We start from the raw sequence: 22,878 nt of genomic DNA on the forward strand, positions 1-22,878 counted from the left end.
GCCGAGGATGCGTCGGTGGGTTGGGGCAGTCCAAAAACAATACTGTAACATATCTAACAGTATAAACACTTTATTTAGAAGAATATTAAAGCTCCAACTAGGATACCAGCAGCAGCAATAGATAGAAGTGTTAAAACAACATTAAAAACAATGTGAGTAAAAGGAATGAATGAACAGAAACAGTAGCTACTACTGTTGGATAAATATAAATAATGCTGCCAGCAGTTTTTTGACCCGTCGTCAAAGCAACAGAACATTGGTTGTCCCTTCCTCCGTCCTCGCGGGACTCGGGAGGCGGGCAGACTGACCGCGGAGGCCGGCCTGTGGGGCTCCTCCACACGGGGGAGAGAGGAGAGTAGGAACCCGGCCTGTGGAGCTACTCCACACGGGGACAGAGGAGAGTAGGAACCCGGCCTGTGGGGCTCCTCCACACGGGGACAGAGGAGAGGAGTAGGAACCCGGCCTGTGGGGCTCCTCCACACGGGGACAGAGGAGAGTAGGAACCCGGCCTGTGGAGCTCCTCCACACGGGGACAGAGGAGAGTAGGAACCCGGCCCGGGCCCACTCACACATGGACAGGAATGCGGTTCCTCCCCGGCGCTGCTGGAGGGCGGAGAAGCACAACTAGACGAAGGAGAAGGCAGCAGCAGCAGCAAAGATAACGGCGTGTCGTTGTGTCTATAATATTAACTATTTGCACTAAATAATAATATTACCCCCCTGATAGTAATAGCCAGTGTTGTTTAGAATACCCTAAATCATGGGGAACACGGTGACTTGCTGCGTGTCTCCGGAGGGCAGTCCCAAGCCGTCCAGGCAGCCTCCGGAGCGGCTCCAGGAGTACCAGGTCAGCACGGACGTCAGCGAGGACACCACCGGGCCCTACCTGCAGCACATCAGCGACAGGGAGTTCCCCGACGGTAAGCACCATGCACGGCCTCACCTGAGCACCGCCACCTAGCTAAATCAGTGGTTTTCAAGTGGTCCGGGCGGGCACCACCAGTGGTCCTTGAGAGGAGGGGGTTCCAGGTGCAGGGTTCCCCAGCTAAATGATGGAGAGTTGGTAACCAAATGAACCCCTTATATAGATCTTTAATTATTGAGAGCGTTATTGTTAAACATTTGCATTACTTAATTTACAAGAAGTCTACACAATTGGAGAATGTAGAATAATTGTTAATTTGATCAACGTTTGCCAACATCGTTGAATCGTGGACAAAATCTTAGCCAACGATAACAAAGTATTCTTTCAGTTTTTGGTCTGCAAGGCTAAATGTCATCAAATGGTGGTCCGCGAATACAATTACAAATAAATAATGGGCCTTGATATGAAAATGGATTAAATACTTTAACAATTTGCAGGGGACAAAAGCACAGGAAATAAATAAATAATACAATGTCTCCTAAGAGGATTTTAAAACCCAATAATGCACTGTGGCCTGTTTCCAAAACTTTCCATTGGGGTCCTTCATATTCAATTCACCCTGTGGTTGACATTTTTGTCATTTAGTTTTCTTTTGCCACGGATATTACAAAACGATTGGACGATTCTATTACCAGGAAAAAACACAGAATTGGCCCTGAACGACCATTACAGGTCTGTAGACTGTAGCTCCTCTGATAGTGTACAAATAAGGGTCCATTTGGTTCCATTTGTAGGCTACACTCTCAGAGTTAAGGGGGCCCTCCGGCCCTTGGCAAATAAAACATGTGAGAATCACCAGTACTAGTTGGACTCCTAATGTGCCATGAATAGTAAATCAGTGTACATACATACACTGATTTACATACATACATACATACATATTTTGACGAAGACCTGGAGACTTGACATTCAGTACATGTGGTCTTAGACTTATGATCAAAATCAGAACATTATAATGGAGTAATAGAAAATCTCAAACTTGCCACAGACAAGACCAAGTCTTTGCCACGGACACATAATGTCTGTGACTCCGTGTAGGGATATAATGATGACCCCTGCCCTGTCTGTGACTCCGTGTAGGGATATATTTATGACTCCTGCCCTGAGCACTTGTTAATGATAATGATGATAATGATATTTATTTATATAACACCTTTCAAAACAAGGTTCCAAAGTGCTGTACAGTACAAGGTTAAAAAAACCCAATATATAGCAAAACACAATCAAGAGCAGTTTGAAATCGAGAAACAAAAGGAAAAGAAGACAAATTAGCAGCAGTTGGATATGTACAATCTCCTATAGAAAGGGTAAAAAACATTCTGTGTAAAGGTGAGTTTTTAAAACTGACTTAGACACAGGCACAGAATACATGGTGCTAGCCTCACATGCACCGGTAGAGCATTCCATTCTAGGTGCCCGGGCGGCAAAAACCCGATCACCTCTGGGACCTCAAGGAGGGCCTTATCCGTTGATCTGAGGAGGATGCGTTCAGATTTAGGTGGGGACAGCATTTCGAGGATGTAGGTAGGGACCAGCCCATTTAGGGCTTTATTATGTAATGAGTAAAAATTTCAAGTCGCACCCAGTTTTATAGGCACTTTGATCGACCTAATAAAGAGCAATAGTTTTTTGGAAAGTGTCTGACAGACAGTGTGCTCTTCTTTGTCTTTCAAAGATACCCAAAGATACCCTTTTCATTATATGTCACCAGCAGGGCAGAGGACTGACCTCATGCTTCCTTCTATGCATGAGGAGTGCAAGCTGCTTCTTTTCACCTGACAGGGGGGGAGTTTCCCCGGCCTGACATAGCGCGTGGAAGGATAATGTGATGGTTGTTTTCATGGTCCTGTGATGCGGACCCCCTGGGCTGTTTTCAGAGCAGCGGGGTTTGATGAGGACGGTCGTAAACACAGCGCTTCACTTCTGTTCACTTAGCACGCACGCATGGACGCATGCACGCAGAACTTCTGTTGGTTGCATACAAACAAACTACGACTGGTTTACTATCCCGTCAATTACCCCCTCTCTCTCTCTCTCTCACGCACGCACACACACGCACACACACACACGCACACACGCACACGGCACGCACACGCACGCACACACAGACAGACTCAGTCTACGTTTTATTTGTTGGCGAAATTGTCACTATATTGTCACTATATTTAGTCGCAGTTTTAATCATCATAGCTTAGTTTTTCGTCAGTGGAAAAAGAGGTAGATTCTGCGAACATGTTCTGTCGTAGTTTTAGTCTAGACGACATCAACAGTGCGTTGGAGAGCCTGACTTGGGGGCCATGCTATGGAAAGCACTGTGCTATTTTTGGCCCAGTTCGTTAGGTCTGCTTATGAAAGCCCCCCCCCCCCCAGGAATGTCCCCCTGCTATTCGGACCATGCAGACATCCATGGCAGCTGTGCTGACCTCTTAAAGTATCTCACATATAATTTAACATAAGCCAAACATACTGACTGATCTGGCGTCTGTCTGTGCATGGCTGTGGCAGAAATAATGCAGGCATGCTTGTCTGGAATCTCAAGAATTGCTGAAATTAGTTTATTATAACTATATAAATGATGTACTGGCTCAGGTAAATACTGTGCCTGACTGGTATCTTACTTTCAGCAGGTCTAAGGGAGAATGGTATAATAATGTTATTTTACGCTTGTTGTTCACAGAACTGGCGTGCGAGTCGAACCCGTCGGAAAACGCCCGCGCTAACACCATCTTCCTCAGCAAGTCACAGACGGACGGTGAGTTGTCCCCATGCCGGAGGCACGCATGCACACACGCACGCACGCGCGCACACGCACACACGCACACACCCACACCATCCCTGGACAAGGCAGCAGTGACTTTGATCCTATGACGTTCGTCTGACACTCACCATGATAACACAATTGATAAATGTTACTCTCACAACAAATAAGAATAATACACACCATTTACATAGTGCTTTTCAAGCTACTCAAAGTGGCTTTACAGAAGCGTGGCGCAACAACACGGGCGGGGCTGTCACTGTTACAAAATGTACTTTGTTTGACGATTCATTGTATCATACATAATCGCGATTTCACCTTTCAATCTGTGTCTTTCGCTCTTGGACAAACGGAACATTTCTGTTTGGCTTTTAAGCTTCATAATCACAAATTGCATCGGGCAGATATGACCGATAACTGAAACATACACAGAAATGACTGTCCTATTTAACAATCTTATATATTAAAACAAAAGTTAAAATAGGAGAAATAGATCTGATCTACAAGTTTACAACTGGTGACACGTTTGTGACGACCCCGGGCTGTCTATCTATACCAGTGTATAGCAGCAAATTTAGATTGTAGTTTTAGTCATAGTCTCTTGAATAGTTTTCATTTAGTTTTAGCCACATTGTAGACACCCAGAATGTTTTAGTTTAGTTTTAGTTGACTAAATATCATAAGATTTTAGTCGACTAAAATGTATTTTGGCGGGCCTTGATGCCGTCGTAATGACTGTTTTTACACTTGCTGAAAATAGCCGATCTACGACGCGCTGTGAGCTTGTAGATCTGCTATTTTCAGCATGCAACCAAGTGTAAAATGACTCTCCACTAGTCCCTTCCTAACATTTTTGTCTAGTTTTTATTTGTTGACGAAATTGTCAATATATTTAGTCTTTAGTTTTAGTCATCACAGCTCAGTTTTCATTTAGTTTCCATTTAGTTTTCGTCAGTGGAAAAAGGTAGTCGACGAACATTTTTTGTCTTAGTTTTAGTCAACGAAATCAACACGGGTCTATACTAGTATATATGATCTGACTGTTATGAAGTTGTTTCTACACGAGGACGCTCGGTCAGGACTGTCTTGGTCACACAGCTAGATATCAGGCCTGTCTCGGTCACACAGCTAGATATCAGGCCTGTCTCGTCACACAGCTAGATATCTCTAGACTCGGTCAGGCCTGTCTCGGTCACACAGCTAGATATCAGGCCTGTCTCGTCACACAGCTAGATATCTCTAGACTCGGTCAGGCCTGTCTCGGTCACACAGCTAGATATCACACAATAGGTCAGGGGTTCTCAACGTTTTTGTCTGGGGACCCCCGGAAATGCTTTGGTCGTGTCTGGTGACCCCCGCCCCCGAACCCAATGTTAACCTAGTCCTCACAGCTTTTTTTCTGCCGCCAAATCGATTAACCCATTTAGACCTGATGTCGAAATTAAAAAAAAAGAAAATCTGAAAAACCTCATGTTTCTATATCAGTGGTGCTCAATATTTCATGTCAAGGACCCCTAGAATTATATGTATTTGCCCGCCGACCCCCATCTGAAAATATGTTGTTCCAGGGACCCCGACAGAAGCAAAGATTTGAGTTAAAAATGTTCGTTGTGAAAGTATATATATTCAAAGATTTGCATGCACATTTTCACGATTTTTCAAAAATAGCAGACGTACATCTACCTAACCCAAAATGGGTTAAATTAAATTCTCGCCAGAAACAGACCGTAACAAATATCAGTGACTGACTTATCGTAAAACACACATACAATCCATGACGATATCGCCGGCACAGTTTGTTTATTATAACAAAAAATAAAACTAATAAAACGGTGAAGGGTTAAGCGTGTTCAGCGACATTGCTCAGCTTCTTTGGGGTGAATTCTAACCAAATATTTGTCTTTGTCTTTCCAGTACGAGACAAGAGGAAAAGCAACCACCTGAACCACGTCAGCCACGTAAGTGTCCCGGTGTCAACCCATCTTGACCCGAGCAGTGTTGTTTTTGTCGACTAAAACTAAAAATGTTCGTCGACTACCTTTTTTCACTGACTGAAACGAAATGAAAACTAAGCTAGACTAAAATGTTAGGAAGGGACTAATGGACAAGAAATCCAGTATAAGTCATTTTACACTTGGTTGCATGTTGAAAATAGCAGATCTACAAGCTCTGAGCTTGTAGATCGGCTATTTTCAGCAAGTGTAAAATCAGTCATTACGACGGCATCAAGGCCCGCCAAAATAAATTTTTTGTCGACTAAATCAACTGTAGATTTAGTGGACTAAAATCTTATGACATTTAGTCAACTAAAACCAGACTAACACTAAAACATTCCAGGTGACTAAAATGTGACTGAAACTAAATGAAAACTATTCAAGAGACTATGACTAAAACTAAAATAAAATAAAAATTGCTGCCAAAAACAACACTGGACCTGAGGCCAGATTCTACAAAATGTTTTCTGAAAAAAAAATCCCTATGTTATGTTACTACGTCAGTGAAATCTCACAATATGTCATGTCAAGGAGCCCCAGAATTGTCACACATCTGAAAAGATGTTGTTCCAGGGACCCCCCATCTGAAAATATGTTGTTCCAGGGACCCCCATCTGAAAATATGTTGTTCCAGGGACCCCCATCTGAAAATATGTTGTTCCAGGGACCCCCATCTGAAAATATGTTGTTCCAGGGACCCCCATCTGAAAATATGTTGTTCCAGGGACCCCCATCTGAAAATATGTTGTTCCAGGGACCCCCATCTGAAAATATGTTGTTCCAGGGACCCCCATCTGAAAATATGTTGTTCCAGGCACCCCCATCTGAAAATATGTTGTTCCAGGGACCCCCATCTGAAAATATGTTGTTCCAGGGACCCCCATCTGAAAATATGTTGTTCCAGGGACCCCCATCTGAAAATATGTTGTTCCAGGGACCCCCATCTGAAAATATGTTGTTCCAGGGACCCCCATCTGAAAATATGTTGTTCCAGGGACCCCCATCTGAAAATATGTTGTTCCAGGGACCCCCATCTGAAAATATGTTGTTCCAGGGACCCCCATCTGAAAATATGTTGTTCCAGGGACCCCCATCTGAAAATATGTTGTTCCAGGCACCCCCATCTGAAAATATGTTGTTCCAGGGACCCCCATCTGAAAATATGTTGTTCCAGGGACCCCCATCTGAAAATATGTTGTTCCAGGGACCCCCATCTGAAAATATGTTGTTCCAGGGACCCCCATCTGAAAATATGTTGTTCCAGGGACCCCCATCTGAAAATATGTTGTTCCAGGGACCCCCATCTGAAAATATGTTGTTCCAGGGACCTCCATCTGAAAATATGTTGTTCCAGGGACCTCCATCTGAAAATATGTTGTTCCAGGGACCCCCATCTGAAAATATGTTGTTCCAGGAGCCCCCCCAGAAGCAAAGATCTGGGCTATAAACATTCGCTCTGAAAGAATATATATTCAAAGATTTGCGCCACTTAAACATATGTTTAAGATAATTTGTTTAATATATTATATTAAACTAATCTATTATATTAAACAAATTCCAAGTTAACTGACTATAGATTGCTGAGCCAAATTTGATATATGATGAATTGATTTGTTTTATCCTTTATTTACCCAGGGTAGTAGCTAAGCACAAGTGCTCATTCTCAACAACGCCCTACACACACACACACACACACACACACACACACACACACGCACACGCACACATTAAAACCTGGGAGTTGACCAGTACAACCACAGTCTTATACTGTTGGCCACTAAGCAGCTCCTTGGGGCAGCAGTTGGGGGTTCAGTGCCTTGCACAAGGGCACTTCAGCGGTGTTGGGTGAGTGATGACAATCACTTCCCCACCCAGATTTTTCCTGCCCATCCGGGGAATCGAACCGGCAACCTTTCGGCAACAAGGGCGCTCCTCTAACCCTTAGGCCACCGCTGCCAACTTCCAGCCGCTCCACCACCACGCAGCAACTGCGCGCCTCCCCAAGCCATGAGTTAACATTATTGCTGACATGATTAGACTGAGCCTCACTGATCCCGTTTATGTTGTTGGCCAACCCACATATCAATATGCACTTGTAGGCCTAGAACTTAGGTCACCGGAACAGCACAGACAAAAAAAAAAGTAAAAAGAAAAGAAACGTTTTTTAATTTAAATGAACCCGATACATACCGGCGATATTGCGTTTATTGCACCAAGCCCTAGTCACCATCGACAGCCAGTTATATAACCCGACATTGAAACATATCTTAATTTCGTCACCATCAGAATCAGAATCAATCTTTATTGTCACATCACAAGTAAGGTGTGTGGAAAACTTGGTTGTGCCTAAAGGCTCATCATTGCAGTGAAAAATAGAGAAAAGAGACGAGCATGAAGTGCATAATATGACCAATGTGAGTGCATAATAAATAAAGGGTCATACTGAAAGTATGTACGAATGTAAATAAAAAGTCAGACTTAGCTCTTGTTCAGCAGTCTAATCGCTGACAGGTAGAAGCTGTTCAGAAGTCTGGTGGTAGTACTGCTCCCGATGCTCCTGTAATGCTTGCCTGGCCGTGGGTGTGGCAGCGGCTTGAACAGGCTGTGGCCTACTAGTGCAGCAGAGCACGCAAGTAGGCTACTGTCGACTGCTACGAACTTTCGAATCTCAGCCTCTCTGTAAAACATTAAAATTAAATACTAAAGTTTGGTTATAACTGGTGACGTAATTACGATATGTGTCAATATTTGTTAGCTAACAGGTAACGTATGTATGTATATGTAAGATGTACGTTGAAAGGTAGTATACTGTGGTTGGCTGGGTCTTTTATGCGTATGCTCGTGGTGTATACAGTATATACTGATTTTGTGTGTGACGTAATGAAGATACTGTATGTATCAGTGCTGGGATATAACTGGCTTTCGATGGTGACGTAATAAAGATAGGCTTCAGTGTCGGGTGGTCTTTATGTATACATGCACGTCTTTATGTATACATGCATTACGTCACCATCGAATACCAGTTATACCCCGGATGGCCTCGGGGTACAGGGTGGCATAATCGAGAATCACCAGTATATACTTGTTCCCTCGCCCTGACTTGGGCAGCGGCTATACGTGAAAATGTCACTTCAATTATTGGGAGTGGAATAGATGGGCAGTGAGTTGGCATTCAATTCAATTGCGCATTTTGCGACCGGCTAGTTCTTTTAGGTTTTCTGTACGCCTCTCTGTAAAACATTGGAATTAAAATACCAAAGTCGGGTTATAACTGGCCGTCAATGGTGACGTAATTACGATACGTTTCAATATTGGTTAGCTAACAGGTAACATATGTATGTATATGTAATTTGAAATATATATATATACTGATTTTGAGTGTGACGTAATGTAGAAAGGTAGGTTTTCAAATTGCATACATGTATACATAGAGGCATTACCTTTAATCCACGCGACACTGAAACATATCTTTATTACGTCACCATCGAGAGCCCGTTATACCCCGGCATTGATGCATATCTTCATTACGTCACTCTCGAAATCAGTATATGTACCACGGCATAGGGCATACGCATCAAATCAGTATATGTACCACGGCATAGGGCACACGCATCAAATCAGTATATGTACCACGGCATAGGGCACACGCATCAAATCAGTATATGTACCACGGCATAGGGCATACGCATCAAATCAGTATATGTACCACGGCATAGGGCATACGCATCAAATCAGTATATGTACCACGGCATAGGGCATACGCATCAAATCAGTATATGTACCACGGCATAGGGCATACGCATCAAATCAGTATATGTACCACGGCATAGGGCATACGCATCAAATCAGTATATGTACCACGGCATAGGGCATACGCATCAAATCAGTATATGTACCACGGCATAGGGCATACGCATCAAATCAGTATATGTACCACGGCATAGGGCATACGCATCAAAGCGCTGGATGAACCACCTTACTTGCGCGCTCTGCTTGCGCAAGTAATACATGTAATGTTTGTGTAGGACAAAGTTTGTGGAGACACACCAAAAGCTGGAGCGGCTAGCGCCCCTCAAAACATATATTTAGGCTTTGGTAATATGGACGGGGTCCATGGGGGTCCTTGGGGGTCCTTGGGGGTCCCTGGGGGTCCTGCCACGTTGCTGACAAGCTGCAGTGAGTTAAATGAACACAGTAAATGAAAGGTGTGTTTGTTTTGTGTGCAGGTGTCTCCCGGTCCGCTCTCTAAGGTGCGTTTGTTTTGTTGTGCAGGTGTCTCCTGGTACGCTCTCTAAGAAGTACAGCTCCTGCTCCACCATCTTCATAGACGACAGCACCATCAGCCAGCCCAACCTCAAGAGCACCATCAAGTGGTGGGTGTGGCGCGAAAAATACTTTCACAAAATAATAGAAAATGCTCGATAGTGGGCTTAATAAGAACCCGGCTTGATAAGCCTGATCGACAAGGTGCTCGTTATCAATAAAATGATACGGAACGGAACGGAATAATATTTTGTTATCGTTGGATAATATTTTGTCCACAATTCCATCCTACATTTATGTTGGTATCATTAGGAGAGATAACAGGCAAAGGTTTTTCAAAATAACAATTCCCCTACATTCTCTAATTGTGTACACTTCTTGTAAATCTGATGAAGATGTTTAACAATTATTTAACTCTTTTTGAGAGCGTAAAATGAAACCAATTTGGTTTTATTTTATGCAAAATAGCTTGTGAATCAATAAAAAACGACATTTGTTCCGCTCTCACTGGCCTACACTGTGATTTTTTTCTTTTTTTTTAAGATCACTGTTCATCAGCCAATGAGGGCACATTGTGTGTGTGTGTGTGTGTGTCCAATGGTTTGAAGTCACATGAAAATGACCCAAACTGACCTGTTTGCTCTTCTTCTTCTGCCCACAGTGTGACGTTAGCAATATATTACCACATCAAGAACAGGTGGGTTCTCGTTTTAAACAGTTTATCCTTGTTTTACTGCCATATGCATCAAAATGTATTGGTATACTGTCATATGCATCACAATGTATTGGTATACTGTCCTATGCATCACAATGTATGTATTGATATATTGGAGGGTTTACCCATTGGGTATATCTTTTCTTAAATTGACGATTTACTTTTCGGGCAAGTGGGCGTGACCTTTGGGCAAGTAGAAAATTACCTGTACGCCCGTCGGGCGGCAAGTTCCTCTGAGACCTAAGCGCTCCGTTTTCGTCGCTAAACCCCTTATCCCTAAACTTATTTGCCTTTTTTTACTATTTTGCAAAACATTTTTGAATAGTTAAAATGGCCAGTCTACAAGCTCACAACGTGTCAATGTAGATCGACTAGTTGAACTATTAAAAATAAAAAATCTAAATAGTAAAAAAGGCAAAGACGTTAAGAGATAAGGGGTTTAGCGTTGACGAAAATGGAGCCCTTAGTGTCAAGCCCTGCAGAGGCAAATCTGATTTAAATCTGATTCAATGTTGGACCCCAAAAAGTCCAACGTTGACCGCTGTGTTGTCTCCTCTCCTGTCTCCTCGTCTCCTCTCCTGCCTCCTCGTCTCCTCTCCTGCCTCCTCGTCTCCTCCTCTCCTGCAGGGACTCGAACAGATCTCTGGACATCTTCGACGAGAAGTTACATCCTCTCTGTGTGAGTGGCTCTGTTGATTTCGTCGACTAAAACTAAGACGAAAAATGTTCGCCGACTACCTTTTTCCACTGACAAAAACTAAATGAAAACTAAGCTACGATGACTAAGACTAAATATACTGACAATTACGTCAACAAATTAAAACTAGACTAGTGGACCAGAGATCCAGTATAAGTCATTTTACAGTTGCATGTAGCCGAGCAAATAGCCGATCTACAAGCTCACAACGCGTTGCAGCGTGACGCGTTGTGAGCTTGTAGATCGGCTATTGCCAGCAAGTGTATAATCAGCCATTACGACGGCATCAAGGCCCGCCAAAACGCATTTTAGTCGACTAAATCAACTTTCGATTTAGTCTAAAAACTATGAAAACTTCCCAATAATATATTTTTGAATGATAAAGTAAGGAACAACAACGCAAAGATAAACACACTGATTATTGGGGGGTTTTTGTATTTAATTTTTATAACTGACATATTGGGGACGCTCTGTTGTAATATTGCCAATTTATTTTGAAAATGTGATTTACCCTCAAATATAACACATACAGCACTCTTTTATCATTATCATGTAGTTACATGATATTTAAAGAACATTTCAACACCTTTTTAACTCTAACTGTGTGTGTGTGTGTGTGTGTGTGTGTGTGTGTGTGTGTGTGCCTGTGTGTGTGTGTGTGTGTGTGTATGTGCGCGCGTGACGTGTGTGCATCCTGTAGAGAGACCCAGTGCCAGAGGACTACTCGCGTGTAGATCCGGAACACAAGCTCATCTACCGTTTCGTCAGGACACTGTTCAGCGCTGCACAGCTCACTGCAGAGTGTGCCATCGTCACTCTGGTGAGCTCCTGTGTGTGTGTGACTGTGTGTGTGTGTGTGTGTGTGTGTGTGTGTGTGTGTATGTGTGTTGTGTGCTGAAAAGTATATTAAACTGTTTCAGTGCCAGTGCTATAGTGGCCGCTAGCGCGCCAGTGCCAAACGTGTTTGAAAAAACTACTAAAATGGCCGACAGTTCCGGTTCAAACACTAACGAACATCCACTAGCTATTTGAAAGGTCAGCTTGGGAGGTGATTCGATGGGGGAATAACTGATTTTGTCACATCTAAGCTCTAATCAAGCCCCGAATATCGCATTTTGAGCATATTATGATCCATAATGCACATAAAGACAGTGCGTGCACGAGTGTGCATGCAAGTATTTTGGCTGTTTTTAGGTATAGTCACGGATCGTTAGCATTTGGACCGTAGTTATTACATTTTTTTCCCCTGGATTATGGGGAATAAAACTAATCTCGGGATGACGGGCATGGAATCCATTGCAAACTGCAAAGGTGAATTAATCTAGTTTTCTCGAGGCCGGTGCGGAACCAGTTAATGTATGCAGTTAATACTTTTAACTTAATTACTTTTGAACAAATTATTTCATCAATGGGGTGTGTGGCATGGAGGTGATCAGCCTGTGGCACTGTTGAGGTGTTATGGAAGCCCAGGTTTGCTTTGATAACAGCAAGTACAAGTCATTTGTACGGATCAGAAGTGGGGCCACTGTCTCATTTGGGGGCGTGAAATTTGTAGTCCCTGTTAGAGCCCTGCCCGGGCCTAAAATATAGGCCCTGGCCCGGCCCGGGGCCCGTGGAGTTAAGGCCCGTCCGGCCCTAAGCCCGACATATTTTTGTTTAATATTTCAAGCATGCGTGCCGCCGCTTCGGTCGCTCTATTAGTGCACGGACGCAGCAGCAGCAGCAGCTACTCACTCACAGCTGCACTATATCGCTCTGATAAACCCACATTAAGGAACAAGTCAATAACACACAGACATCACACTAAAAAGTAGCCTACTTAATTATAGTTTTATACAGTAGCTGCTGCACGTACAGCGCAACGCGTTGTGAGCTTGTAGATCGGCTATCGCGGACTCACGCTGCATTATAAAACCCAGAGTAGACGGACAATAATAAGAACACTTACGTTATGTATCTGCAGTTTCTGCAATGTACAAATCCAACTTTGTTAAGTGTGGTAATAATGCTCCCGCAGTATTTAATTTGTTTTTATTGCGGACTGCGGAGCTCCTGAGATGTCAGAGGAGAGCCGTAGCCTCAGTGGCGTAGGGAGGTCATGGTGGGCCCCGGTGCGAGAATATTTTGTAGGCCCCCCACCACCGCCATAAACAAGTGTTTGTGCGCGCGCCCATGCACACACACACACACACACACACACACACACACACACACACACACACACACACACACACACACACACACACACACACACACACACACACACACACACACACACACACACACACACACAATAGGTATAGACTAACATTACAGGTGAGGTGACCGGCCACACAATTCAATTATTCAATTAAATTCAAAGGGGCTTTATTGGCATGAGAACATATGTATGGTACAGCATTGAGTAAACTCATCCACTCACAGTTAACAGTCTTTGTATTGAGTTTGTGCTTGAAATGTACTGTAATTCTGCAAACAAACAAAATATTTCAATCACTCATTTAAACCAGCCTTTCAGCACCACATGCAGACAGCACCAGCTTCCTTAAGCTCAGTGTCCATACATTCATCAATAAACAACCTGCCCTGACTTGGGCACAAAAACAAAACTACCACAGCCTGATGTCTCCAAACTATCAAACATAAATAAATAAAAACACAGCTCATTATATGCAGTGTTGGGCATCGTTACTTTCTAAAGTAACGTTTTTTTTTAATGCTTGCGCAGGTTGGTTACATTGTATTAGGCTACTGCCTACCGTCATTGCGCCGCATTATCACGGCCCGGTTAAAAACGAGAATGATACACACCATGAACTGACCATAGACAATATATCCCCTTTACAGCTCTCTTTTTATTAACCAATATAAGTCGCCACAATCGCCAGCCTATACACGTAGGACTGGACAGAAAGAGCTAGTGCAGAGATAGTACAGACATCATTCAGACAATACCATAAGGCTGTTGCGCTGCGCTCTGATGCCCTCTCCACACCGCGCACTGTGGCGCATGAACAACAATAACAACAACTCCACGTGTACCCACGACGACCCACGTATGAATTAGATAGTTTATAAGAAATGGCACGGCGGTCATCCTTGCAGGCAGTGACAGTAACAGAATGAGAATCCTGTAGGCTGTAACCTGTTCATTTTGGGGGCATCGACAACAGCCTGTTGATGATGAATGATACTATGAAACTTAACAATTAATTAACTAGTACTCACCTAATGACGCCGCCACGGAGGATATACCATGTTTAACGTAATTCCAAAGTGTTTAGCCTACATTGTTTAAGTCATAGACGCATGCGGTTTTGGCTAAAAGCATGTTTTTTGTATTATTCCACTACCACCCGGTACTTCTAGTCGAGTAGACTGTCATGGTAGCTGGCTACAACCGAAACAACTTCCTCTTCCTCTTCAAAATAAAAGCTGCTTGTAACAATACTTGTACTTCTTAAGTGAACTACAGGATGTAGTAGACGCAGGATGTATATTACATGGTATAGTGGGCTTGGAAGGATACATCACACAGAAGTTTAACCCCTTACCGACCGGCCACAGCCCACAGCTATTTCATTCACAAAACAGCGGCTCGTCAGCTGTTTCTTTTCTTTTTTCCCCTTCCCCTCATGGGCCCCTAGGGGGCGCTGGGCCCCAGTGCACTGCACTGGCTGCACCCCCTTATCCTACGCCAGTGCGTAGCCTACTCGGTGTGTGTGTGTGCACTGTGTGTGTGTGTGTGTGTGTGTGTGTACAGCTGCGCTGCATAATAATTAGGAGAGAGAGAGGACGAGAGTTTAGGCGCGGAGCGAGAGAGATGGAATGTAAAACACGTTGTTTTAAAGTCTTTATAGTTTTGACCAGATTTTAGTGTGCTTGTGTGTGTGTGTGTGTGTGCGTGGGGGGGTTATTGTCACGTCACTATGGAGCAGACAGCAGCATGCTGCCGCGCTGCTGAAGCAAGTCCAGTCTGTGAAATTCACATCGGAAAATGTATATAACGGCGCGTGAGCCCGCCCGGGCGGGATGTATGGGCTGTCAATAAGACTTTTTCTGTTTGGATGTATGGGCTGTCAATCAGATAGGACTTTTCTGCGTGGATGTATTATGGGCTGTCAATCAGATAGGACTTCTCTGTGTGGATGTATGGACTGTCAATCAGATAGGACTTTTCTGTTTGGATGTATGGGCTGTCAATCAGATAGGACTTTTCTGCGTGGATGTATGGGCTGTCAAGACCAGAAAGTAGTTTTTTGCCACTCAGTAGGCATTCCTGCATAACCTCCGGGTATGATGATGTCACGCGCATACCCTCTATAATGGACCAATAGTAATTGACTTGAACAAATTAAAGTTGAGATGCAATCCACTAACCTCTGAGTTAGTGCCATTGATGCAGGTGTTGTCATTCACCTTCTGGCCACCTGAGGGCAGTAAACCCCTACAAACACAGCCAGTGATACTAAGTCATACTTTTGTCATTTTCTGTGGGGGAAAAAAAGTTCTTCATGATTGACACAAAATGTGTATTTGTTGAAACTCCTGAAAGCCGTGAACAGAAGCCCTTATCTTTTTGTTTTTCATTTCCGTATTTTATTTTAATTTAGATTTATGCTAAGCAGGGTCCATTTGTGTAGGCTTGTCACAATTATTACATCATCGCCTAATTATTATTAACTATGATGTAATAATTGATGTATTAATTGTGACAGGTATATCTGGAGCGTCTCCTGACCTACGCGGAGCTGGACATCTGCCCTGGCAACTGGAAGCGCATCGTGCTGGGAGCCATCCTGCTGGCCTCCAAGGTAATTAATAGGGATGCAACGAAAGGTAAATTCTTGGCCGAAAACCGAATACCGAATATCCGAATATGATTAATATTATACGGTATATCTTTTTAACTACCATTGCTGTCATGGCCGTACTTTAAAGCTACCTGATTTATGGCAAAATAAATGGTTATGGCAAAACTTAACTTAAATAATAATCACTATTATGTGTCCATAAAACATTTATTCAGCTCTTTTGAATGCATTAATTGCATACACTATTCAGTTTGATATTTTCTGCCTATTCGGGCCGAAACCGAATAGGCAGAAAATGCATTTTTAGCCATTTTCTGCCGAATATTGTCTGCAGACGAATATTCGGTGCATCCCTAGTAATTAATACTAATGATAATGATACTAATAATTATGAGGATGAAGATAATGAGCATAATAATAATAATAATAATCCTCCTCCAAGGTGTGGGACGACCAGGCCGTGTGGAACGTGGACTACTGCCAGATCCTCAAGGACATCCCCGTGGAGGACATGTGAGTAAAGGAGCAAAATTATTAAGTCTCTGTGTTTGACTGGATTGCTGAATTCCTACAAGAGTGTCAGGAGAGAGAGAGAGAGATAGAGAGAGAGAGAGAGAGACAGAGAGACAGAGAGACAGAGAGATGAAAGAGTGATGCGCGTCGGCCATCACAGGAATACAAGTGTTTGTACAGTATGGGTTCCAATCTAAAAGCAATCTATTGTGAGTTGTCAGTGAGCTGAGCTGCTGGAGAGAGCTGGACTACAGGCACATTTTCACGACAAGCCCGTAGCGCGGCTTTCGGTGCCATCCACTCGGTGCCATCCATGGATGGGGGGGTGGATAGGGGGATGGATGGGGGGGTGGTTTGAGAGAAGGGGGGGGGGGTGGGGGTCATTCGGGGCTGGGTGGGTCTCAAGTGCTCTCCATGGTCCAACATAATGGGCAGTGTCTCTCGCCCACTCCATTAGTTACCCTGGGAAACCAGACATCACACACACACTCACACACACACACACACCCACCCACCCCGCCTCTTCTGACCAAGACAATACCTGGATGCGGTGTCCATGGCGACCGCCTCATAGCCCCGATGTTTCATCTCCTTGCTGTCCATCCCTATTTTAACTTTATTTATTTTTTATTTTTGAGGGGACAAAAGGTTTGAGGTTTAATGTTTGTCTTGTCTAGACAAACATTAAAAACGCCATTAACAATGAACAGAGTTATAGCCCCAAGTCTTTTTCTCTCAGAAACCGTTGGAGCTACAGTTACAACACTTGGAGGGGAGATTCATAATAATCATTAAAAATTATGTACCGGTAATACATTATTAGTAATAATGTATGATGTTATAATTTATTACATCAGTCGGCCTCATGGTGGCGCTATTACATTTCGCCTTATAATTCTTGCACCGGTCATAAAATAAAATAAAATCACTTTCCCTGAGTTTAATGTTTGTTTTGTCACTAACACAAACATTGTGTGTGTGTGTGTGTGTGTGTGTGTGTGTGTCTGTGTGTGTCTGTGTGTGTGCGTGTGTGTGTGTGTCACGCAGGAACGAGATGGAGCGCCACTTCCTGGAGCTGCTCCAGTTCAACATCAACGTTCCGGCCAGCGTTTACGCCAAGTACTACTTTGACCTGCGACAGCTGGCCGACGACAACAGCCTCAACTTCCCCCTGGAGCCGCTGGACAACCAGCGCGCACACAAACTAGAGGTACAACAACAACACACTACACTACACTACACAACACACTATACACTGTGACTACACACTATACACTATACACTATACAACAACCTCAACTTCCCCCTGGAGCCGCTGGACAACCAGCGTGCTCTCAAACTAGAGGTACAGCACACTACTACACTACACACTATACACTGTGACTACACACTATACACTATACAACAACCTCAACTTCCCCCTGGAGCCGCTGGACAACCAGCGTGCTCACAAACTAGAGGTACAGCACACTACACTACACACTATACACTACACTCTACACACTACACACTACACACTATACACTATACACTACACACTTTACACTATACACTATACACTACACACTACACACTATACACTATACAACAACCCCAACTTCCCCCTGGAGCCACTGGACAACCAGCGTGCTCACAAACTAGAGGTACAACACACTACCCTACACAACACACTACACACTACACTATACACTACACACTAGAGCTCTTCACCGGGTCCCCCGACTCCGGAAATACCCGAGACCCGCTCGGGTCGTAGCCGTGTTTTATCGTAATCACTCGGGCAGGGTCGGAATCGGACGTATCCCCCTCGGAACTCGGGTCTGTCAGTCATTATGTGTAATGTCCGAGTGGATCCGAGAAGACCCGTAGGCTACTGTGTGTGTGTGTGTGTGTGTGTGTGTGTGTGCTGTGTGCTTTTTTGTTGTTGTTGCAAATGTTAATAAAATATTCAATCAGTGTGTGACTGTATACTCTTTCTCTCTGTCTGCTGCATGTGCGCTCATGCTCCGCATCGCTGCGGAGGAGAAAAAAAAGTTCAGTTCAACGTGTGATAATTTACGAGGTGAAGGCAAACTAGCAAAGCTCAAATTAATATAAGAAGGTTTAAAGAAACCATGACAACTCTCCTGTGTATCTCATTCCCCACACGTGGATAAAGAAGAGAGCAAAGTAGGAGCTGTTTATAAGTGTTGCGCCTTGTTAATATTCCATTCAGCCAAGACCTGCACATGCACCTGCTAAAACTCTGATTGTATGTAAAAAAAACTAATGATCCGTTTGGTTAATTTTAAATGCACGCACGCTGTCATGAGGAGAAGAGACAAGTCTCTCTTTAGTCCTCCCACCCTCCTGCAGCAAACCTCTCTCTCTCTCTTTCTCTCTCTCTCTCTCCATGCCCCCCCCCCCCCCCCCTCTCTCTCTTCATCTCTCTCTCTCTCTCTTTCTCTCTCTCGCGCTTTAATCATAAAATGGTAATTGGTCAATACGTCCGCTATATTATTTCATATAGTCCACATTTATGTCTGCCTGGCTGGGTCGGGTCTCTCGGAATGTCGGAAATAATCGGATCTCGGTCGGGGCTCCGCGGACGCCATTTGAAAGAAATCTCGGAACGGGTCAGAATTGGACGAAATTGTCACGGAGATCCATTCGGGTTTGGTTTAACTATTTGAAAATGTTTTCGGAACGGGTCGGAAGCAGTAATCGGGATTTCGGGACAATTTTTTTGGACCTGTGAAGAGCTCTACTACACAGTAGTACACTGTAGTACACTGGAGCCGCTGGACAACCAGCGCGCTCACAAACCACCTGATGTCCTCTCTTCCAGGCCAAGGCTTCATCCATTAGAAATGGATTATTATATGCATCTTTGATGTATTTGCAAACATTGTGTGTGTGTCTGTGCCTGTGTGTGTCCGCGTGCGTGCGTGTGTCCGCGTGCGTGTCTGTGCCTGTGTGTGTCCACGTGCGTGCGTGTCTGCGTGTGCGTGCGCTTGTGCGTGCGTCCCGTCCAGGCCATCTCCAGACTATGCGAGGACAAATACAAGGACCTGAATCGTGCGTCCATGAGGCGATCCTTCAGCGCCGACAACCTGATCGGCATCCGCCACACCAACGCTGTGCTCTCATAGGCCAGGAGACTTGGCCCCGCCCTCCAACGCTGTGCTCTCATAGGCCAGAAGACCCCCCACCCACCATAGTCTATACGAGACTATTGTCTCTGTTTTCATCAGTGTCAAACGCCTTATCCCTAAAACTTCTTTGCCTTTTTATTTTTACTATTTTTGAAAAACATAAAAAATGTGTTCAACTAAGGGGTTTAGCACTGACGAGAAGAGAGCCCTATGACCTCATCATACCGCTGCCATAAATGGGCTCTATGGTTATCAAACCCCCCCCTCCCCCACCCCACCCTTATTTAGTTTATAAAATAAAAATCCAGAATCTCCAGTTCAAAGGTAGTGTAAGTGATGATCAATCTGTTAAAATGTTTACGCTCTATATTCACATAGTAGGCCTGATCATTAGACTGCTTTGTTACACAGAGAGGCTTGAATGCTTGATTCTGATTGGTGTTATTTCTCTATAACAGACCGCTCCGCCCTATAACATACCAAGATGCACCAGGCGCCATCTTGGGGGAGGCATACTTTGGTTAGACATACCATTGGTCCGACCGGATTAAGGTTGGTGAGGGATTCGTTAAAACGACCGGATTAAGGTTGGTGAGGGATTCGTTAAAACGACCGGATTTAGGTTGGTTAGGGATTCGTTAAAACGACCGGGTTAAGGTTGTTGAGGGGTGCGTTAAAACGACCGGATTAAGGTTGGTGAGGGATTCGTTAAAACGACCGGATTAAGGTTGGTGAGGGGTGCGTTAAGACGACCGGATAAAGGTTGGTGAGGGGTGCGTTAAGACGACCGGATTAAGGTTGGTGAGGGGTGCGTTAAGACGACCGGATTAAGGTTGGTGAGGGGTGCGTTAAGACGACCGGATTAAGGTTGGTGAGGGGTGAGTTAAGACGACCGGATTAAGGTTGGTGAGGGGTGCGTTAAGGGTTGGGAGAGGGCTAAGGTTAGGTTTAGGTGTGCTGCCCCGTGGGAGGTTAGGGTGAGGGTTTGAGATATAGGACCGATGGTATGTCTAACCAAAAGCATGCACCCCCATCTTGGATGTAGCTGAAGTAGCTATGTAGCCAAAACACCCCCGAGGCGATCAACGGCAACGGGAGGTATGATTCATTCTAGCGACGGGACCGCAATAGCCCGTCTAAAACATAATATAATTGGACGGATTGATTTTGATCCAGAATTATTCACGTTCGATATGATCTGCTAAAATGAGGGGGAACATTTAGGACGAGTCCTGTGACTATTATTTTGTAAGGAAAATAAATAATAATAATAAATCATATTTTTCAAAATAATGTAATAAATACATTAAAAGAAAAATAATATGAAATTCAAATTAATTAGAAAACAAATGTTTCAGAAGGGAGACGTCACATCTTTCTTTTGGGTGGCGAGCAAAAAACTTTTAGGAACCACCGCTACGCAGCACTACAGAGGAATGAGGGTATGGGTCTCTGCAGCTCTTTAACCGTCTTGCCGCCAGCATTAAATCACGCATTGCCAAGGTTTTATCGCGCGTAACACTTATTTTGAAGAGCCAAATATCCATACCCGCATGTTACAATGACAAAATGCTGTGTGTAGTGTCTTGACCTGAGCGCGAGTATCACAACGCCTGCTGTGGACAGTTGACATTCATTGCGCCGATTTGGAGATACATGCATTTGAACGCGGACCATTGAATGCAAGTGGATGCGCTCGCATCTTCAAAATGGCCGCTGCCACTGTCCCATTTGGACTGTTGTGCTAACGAACGGTGGCTAACGATACGATCGGATCAAAACATGGATTAAAGAATATAAACCCCTGGATAACGTAGCTACTTGTCTGGCAGGCTAGACGATTAATTATTGTTAAAGAGCTGGACAGACAGACAGACAGACGTCTGTCGCTGAACGAACACTTAATTGCAGCGATTACTATCAGAATATAGAGCTATTTAAAAATAATATGTAAAAATAAACAACGGATAAGGATGACTTACTGCACCCTTTCAACACCTCAAAGAGCAAGTCATCCTCCTATTGCCCCCCCTGCCCCACAGCAAGTCATCCTCCTATTGCCCCCCTGCCCCACAGCAAGACATCCTCCTATTGCCCCCCTGCCCCACAGCAAGTCATCCTCCTATTGCCCCCCCTGCCCCACAGCAAGTCATCCTCCTATTGCCCCCCCTGCCCCACAGCAAGTCATCCTCCTATTGCCCCCCTGCCCCACAGCAAGACATTCTCCTATTGCCCCCCTGCCCCACAGCAAGTCATCCTCCTATTGCCCCCCTGCCCCACAGCAAGACATTCTCCTATTGCCCCCCTGCCCCACAGCAAGTCATCCTCCTATTGCCCCCCCTGCCCCACAGCAAGACATTCTCCTATTGCCCCCCTGCCCCACAGCAAGTCATCCTCCTATTGCCCCCCCTGCCCCACAGCAAGACATTCTCTTATTGCCCCCCTGCCCCACAGCAAGTCATCCTCCTATTGCCCCCCCTGCCCCACAGCAAGACATTCTCCTATTGCCCCCCTGCCCCACAGCAAGTCATCCTCCTATTGCCCCCCTGCCCCACAGCAAGTCATCCTCCTATTGCCCCCCTGCCCCACAGCAAGACATTCTCCTATTGCCCCCCCTGCCCCACAGCAAGACATCCTCCTATTGCCCCCCTGCCCCACAGCAAGTCATCCTCCTATTGCCCCCCCTGCCCCACAGCAAGTCATCCTCCTATTGCCCCCCCTGCCCCACAGCAAGACATTCTCCTATTGCCCCCCTGCCCCACAGCAAGTCATCCTCCTATTGCCCCCCCTGCCCCACAGCAAGACATTCTCTTATTGCCCCCCCTGTCCCCCCTGCCCCACAGCAAGACATCCTCCTATTGCCCCCCCTGCCCCACAGCAAGACATCCTCCTATTGCCCCTGCTCCCCTGCCCCACAGCAAGACATTCTCCTATTGCCCCTGCTCCCCTGCCCCACAGCAAGACATTCTCATTCTCTTATTGCCCCCCTTCCCCACAGCAAGACATTCTCTTATTGCCCCCCCTGCCTCACAGCAAGCCATTCTCTTATTGCCCCCCTGCCCCAC

The 22,878-nt window shown here is 44.8% G+C and overlaps 1 protein-coding gene across 1 annotated transcript; it reads left to right on the forward strand.

Annotated features, from left to right (window-relative positions):
- The first annotated feature begins 360 nt into the window (after positions 1-360).
- On the forward strand, positions 361-21,926 carry ccnyl1 (cyclin Y-like 1). The gene is made up of 11 exons (XM_083776511.1): positions 361-920; positions 3,603-3,677; positions 5,598-5,641; positions 9,950-10,050; positions 10,602-10,637; positions 11,283-11,334; positions 12,053-12,172; positions 16,071-16,166; positions 16,609-16,679; positions 17,727-17,889; positions 19,694-21,926. The coding sequence occupies exons 1-11, from the start codon at positions 761-763 to the stop codon at positions 19,808-19,810; spliced, it is 1,035 nt and encodes a 344-aa protein (XP_083632637.1). The 5' UTR covers positions 361-760; the 3' UTR covers positions 19,811-21,926.
- Positions 21,927-22,878: the final 952 nt, after the last annotated feature.

Source organism: Protomyctophum parallelum (assembly GCF_964188405.1).
Source record: "Protomyctophum parallelum genome assembly, chromosome: 11".
Lineage (NCBI taxonomy): Eukaryota > Metazoa > Chordata > Actinopteri > Myctophiformes > Myctophidae > Protomyctophum > Protomyctophum parallelum.